The sequence below is a fragment of the Nematolebias whitei genome, chromosome 1 (assembly GCF_014905685.2).
Source record: "Nematolebias whitei isolate Nwh7 chromosome 1, NemWhi1, whole genome shotgun sequence".
In the NCBI taxonomy this organism is placed as follows: Eukaryota; Metazoa; Chordata; class Actinopteri; order Cyprinodontiformes; family Rivulidae; genus Nematolebias; species Nematolebias whitei.
The window spans coordinates 14,040,553-14,045,816 of NC_056498.1; the positions used below are offsets into that span (position 1 = coordinate 14,040,553).

Genomic DNA, 5,264 nt, shown 5'->3' on the forward strand with positions numbered 1-5,264 from the left:
TTTTTTTTCACAGTGATAATTCTGATTAGGGATTTATGAGTTTAGCAGCCTCAGGGTAGAAGATGTTCCTCAGTCCAGTGGTTCTGCACTTAATGCTCCGCAACCTTCTGTCTGAGGGAAGCGGGGCAAAAAGTGTGTGTGCTGGGTGAGTGGGGTCCTTCATGATACAGGTGGCTCTCTTCCTGCATCTGGAGGTGTAAATGTCTGTGATGGTGGGGAGGCTGACTCCAACAAGACTTCTGTGCAGCCTTCACCACTCTCTGAAAAGCTTTTCTTTCTGCAGCTGTGCAGTCTCCATGCCACACGTTGATGGTGGAGCACAGGATGCTCTCCACTGCACACCTGTAGAAGGAGGTGAGGACTGAGCTTCCCAGTCCAGCTCGTCTCAGCCACCCGAGGAAGTAGAGTCTCTGATGAGCTTTCTTGATCAGCCAGAAAGTGTTGATGCTCCAGCTGAGGTTGTCATTCAGGTGCACACCCAAGTACTTGTAGCTGGAGACCACTTCCACCGCAGAACCTCCTATATTTGGGGAGGGGGGGTAGGTGTGTTTGTTCCGTCTGAAGTCTATGACCATCTCCTTCGTCTTCTTCACATTGATGTGAAGTTTATTCTTCCTGCACCAGCTCTCCAGGTGTTCCACCTCTCAGCAATGAAGGAAACCCCACCACCTGACAAGCAGTTACTAAGCCTCGAAAATGTGGAGGTTTGCTGGACACTGAAAAACATAAACACCAGGAAAGCAACAGGACCTGACAACATACCAGGAAGAGTACTCAGGGAATGTGCATACCAGCTTGCCCCAGTGCTGGCAGACATTCTTAACAACTTCCTGAAGCTAGCCAATGTTCCCTCCTGCTTCAAGGCAGCCACAATCATACCAGTGGCTAAAAATCAAACGATAGCCAGCCTAAATGACTATCGTCGCATGGCTCTTATGTCCATCATTATGAAGTGCTTCGAACGTCTTGTTAAGCAACACATCACTTCAAATCATACTCCCTCCCTTGACCCATTCTAATTTGCTTACCACTCCAACCACTCAAACGAGGATGCCATCACCTTAGCCTCCACCTGAGCCTGCAACACTTGGAGGAGAAAAACACCCGTGTACGAATGCTGTTTGTGGACTTTAGCTCAGCATTCAACACAATCATCCCACAGCACCTGGTCAGCAAACTGGCTACACTAAGTTTCAACACCACCTTCAGGAATTGGATCCTTGACTTCCTCTCTGACAGACCACAGTCAGTGTTGCCAGATCTCGCAATAGAAGCAACCAGCTCTATGAAAACAAGCTCAAAACAAGCCCAACTGGCAACCCACCACATTGCGTAAAACAGAGGCCGTTTTTAAACAATAACATACATTTATTATGGCATTACACATAAACAACAGCAAAATTATGCTAAACACTTTGAATAACATACTTTTAAGCACTGATTTAAAAAATAAATTTTGCATATGTAATATTTTTTCTACATATTTTAAAAAGCAAAACATCCTGACATCTGCGTGTAAGTGGAGCCCCCTAGTGGTCGGCCACAGTATGACTGTTTGAGGTTCGGGCCCACAGACATATTTGTATATGTCACTGTGTGCACCTGTCGCCTCGCCAATCAGGGCGGGAGCAACAAACAGGAAACGGGGGCGTGGAAGGGACAAACTACCTACTACCACTCGTCTTTTGCTTTATTGTGTGGAGCTGGGAGATAATCAAATAGTTTCACTCGGAAAGAAAGTCAAGCCCAAATAAACAACTTCACGTTCAAAACACGACCAAAAAAACCCGCAACTCACAAGATTTGCAAGCGACTTTAGGAAAAAACAAGCCCAAAGTTGCTCATAATAAGTGGAATTGGCAACTATGAGTATGAGTGGGGAAGAACAACTCCTCTGTTATCAGTTTGAGCACGGGCATCCCCCCAGGGCTGTGTTCTGAATCCACTTCTGTTTACACTGATGACCTATGACTGCGTTGCCAGGTCTGAGACCAACCATCAAGTATGTGGACGATACCACGGTCATAAGCCTGATTAGCAACAACAGGATCAGGCATGCCGGGAAGAAGTGACATCTTGTGGACTGGTGTGAGGAACATAACCTGGTTCTGAATGTCAACAAAACAAAGAGCTCATTGTTGACTTGAGAAAAACAAAACTACATCACACACCGCTGCTCATAAATAACACAGAGGTGGAGGTGGTGGAGAGCACCAGGTTCCTAGGGGTGCACATAACCTGTCAGCTGCCTTGGTCAAGAAACACTGGGTCCCTAGTGAAGAAAGCCCAGCAGCGTTTGCACTTCCTCCATGCTGCAGAGATCACACCTCCCACCTCATGTCTTCACATTCTACAGAGGAACCATTGAGAACATCATGACAAACTGCATCTCAGTTTGGGACGGAAGTTGCCCGGCTTCCCGACTGGAAGGATTTGAGGAGGGTTTTGAGAACAACAGAGATGATCATTGACACCCCTCCCATCCATCCAGGACATTGGTCTCATATGCTGTCTGACCAGAACAAATAAAATCAAGAGAGACAACTCACACCAACAATATGGATTGTTTACTCTGTTGACCTCTGGCAAAAGGTACCGCAGCCTGAAGACCAGAACGTGACTGCTGTTGCAGACTGTTCTGCAACAGTTTCATTCCACGAGCTGTTCGACTGCTGAACTCAGGTCACTAATGAAGAGACCACAACAGCAAAGGCACACACAGCCACTGACATTCCTATACACCAAAGTCTATTAAATTTATGTAAATTAGGTACTCCTACACTGCTGTGGAGAAATGAAAAAAAAAATCATTCTATTTTGCATGGTGCAGTGTACAACTTTTAATGACAATATTTTTATTTATTTATTTACTTTAAATAAAGATTTAACACGATCATCTAGCTTCCCTAGATGGGGAGGCTGCGACTGGGGAGCAGCTTTCCTACCACCTCGGACCTCTACACATCACGATGCAGGGAGAAGGCACTTTGTATCATGAAGGACTCCACTCATCATGCACACAGTCTGTTCCAGCCCCGAGGGGCATTCAGAGCAGCTATCTGTGTTGAACTCGAGCTGCACTTAATTCAACCTCATCTTACAGTTTTTTACTTTATTTACACGCACATGCACACATGTGTATGTATGTGTGCGTATTGTATATATTTGTACCCTTTTGTATTTATTTATTTGTTAATTGTTAGGCTTCTTGATCTGGGACCTGAGTCTGAATTTCGTACCATAAACATGCAAATGTTGAGTTGGTCTGACAATAAAAAATCCTTGAATGAGCGTTATGTGGTTTCTGAGTGAAAAGACTTGAACTTGTGTCTACCTCTGATACCACACACCCGTCAGACACCAAGTGGACTCATAAAGACCTGTACTGTTTTGCTGAAAGTGAACAACGATTGTTTTACTTCTGTGATCCTTTGCAGTAGGTTTAGACTTGTAATGGTTGCTGTGCTTGTCTGCAGGTGTTTTGTGGGAAGCGTCCAGATGAAGAGTTCCCTCAGCAGGGCCAGCCGAACTCCTCATTTTGTAAACTGTCCCTCACACCTCCATTTTGTCTGGGCGAGGGAGTCCTGTCCAGTCACTCCGGGGGCGTCTCTCCTCTGGACGGGCAGCAGCAGGCCCTGACCTGCCTCATTCCCAAGAAGGACTTGACATTGTTTGAGAAGCTAGGCGATGGCTCCTTCGGTGTGGTGAAGAGGGGAGAGTGGATAACACCTGCAGGGACGGTGGTGAGGAGACACGTGCTCGTCACATTCATGCAGATGTCTGAAGAAATCACTGAGAGATGAAAACAAGAAGCTGTCAGGGAGATTTAACTTGTTTCTCTACTTTCAGCTGAATGTGGCTGTGAAGTGCTTGAAAACAGATGTGCTCAGCCAGCCAGAAGCTCTGGAGGACTTCATCTGTGAAGTCAATGCCATGCACTCCCTTGACCACCAGAACCTCATACGCCTCTACGGTGTGGTGCTCACACAGCCAATGAAAATGGTAGTTGACACAGAACTGCATACACTCAGAGAGGGACACATGAACGCACCTACCTGCACGCTCGAGGAGTGACCACATACTGCTTCCAAAACATTAGCATACCTTGACTTTCCCTTTCAAATCACATATTATTTTTTTATCTATCTATTTGTGTCCTGCAGGTGACTGAACTGGCTCCTCTGGGTTCTCTACTGGACCGTATGAGATGCTCTAATCCACAGGGCCCAGTTCTGATCTACACTCTATGTCAGTATGCCGTGCAGGTAGCCTGTGGCATGGCTTACCTGGAACAGAGGAGGTTTATCCACAGGGACCTAGCAGCCAGGTAGAGTTTCAGCAGCAGGTCCAAATGTTCATTTGCTTAACATTCATTAACATTAGCTTAATCTAAGTCCATGCTCAATAATCCAGGTATACAATCCAACATTTTTCAGACAGGTCAACTGGTCAGTTTCTTTTTTTTTTGTTGTGCTGAAACGTTTCGCCTTCAATCCGGAAGACTTCATCAGTCAAGGAAACGCACAACACAAAACTGATTCTTCCCCCAACAGCTTACTCCAAAGTGGAACAAACCAGTTTGGTTGGTGCTAAGATGGTCTCTTTGGTACGTCCCCTCCTCCATTGCCGGCCCTCTTCCTTGTTGACAGTTGTGTCAAACTGGTTGAAAACAACAAAGTCCATGCTCAATAATCCATCTTAACACCAACCGAACTGGTTTGTTCCACTTTGGAGTAAGCTGTTGGGGGAAGAATCAGTTCTATTTCGTATAGGCTTTGCCCTTTAAGACTGTTGCTAGTAGGTTTATCCCTAGGTGTTCAGCGCAGCACTGAGAACAAGTCAACGCCCACCTGCTGTGTGTGGCCCTCACCCCCGGTCTGTATGAATTACGGTGAGACCGGGTAATCGGTTCCCATTTTTTCTTCAGCCAGCTAGCTAGCACTGTCAGAAGAACCAAGACGGAAAAGTTGTCCAGCTTTGACCGGCACAACCTTTGCTAAGGATGTCTGGGCATCCGCCACACCAACCCCCTGTTGTCCTGGTGAGCTCTTCCTCCCCGAGGAGAAGCAGACGAGCAGCCTTGTTCAAGGTAAGCGCCGAGGAGTGCTTTTCCGTGGTGGGCCGCTACCCGCTGGACGACGCCACCGCCTTTTCTAACGTGTTTATTCCCCACGGTAATCAAATGATTTCCTCAAAAAAGGCGATGTTAGCAGCAGCCCCACTGAATGTTTTTCCGTGAAGGGTCGCTACTCGCTGGGCGACGC

At 46.6% G+C, this 5,264-nt stretch overlaps 1 protein-coding gene across 1 annotated transcript; it reads left to right on the forward strand.

Moving 5' to 3' along the window:
* The first annotated feature begins 2,910 nt into the window (after positions 1 to 2,910).
* Positions 2,911 to 4,341, forward strand: LOC119414744 (activated CDC42 kinase 1-like). Its single transcript, XM_037681857.1, has 4 exons — positions 2,911 to 2,982; positions 3,477 to 3,743; positions 3,850 to 4,002; positions 4,164 to 4,341. Exons 1-4 carry the CDS (start codon positions 2,911 to 2,913, stop codon positions 4,329 to 4,331), a joined length of 660 nt encoding a protein of 219 aa, XP_037537785.1. The 3' UTR covers positions 4,332 to 4,341.
* Positions 4,342 to 5,264: the final 923 nt, after the last annotated feature.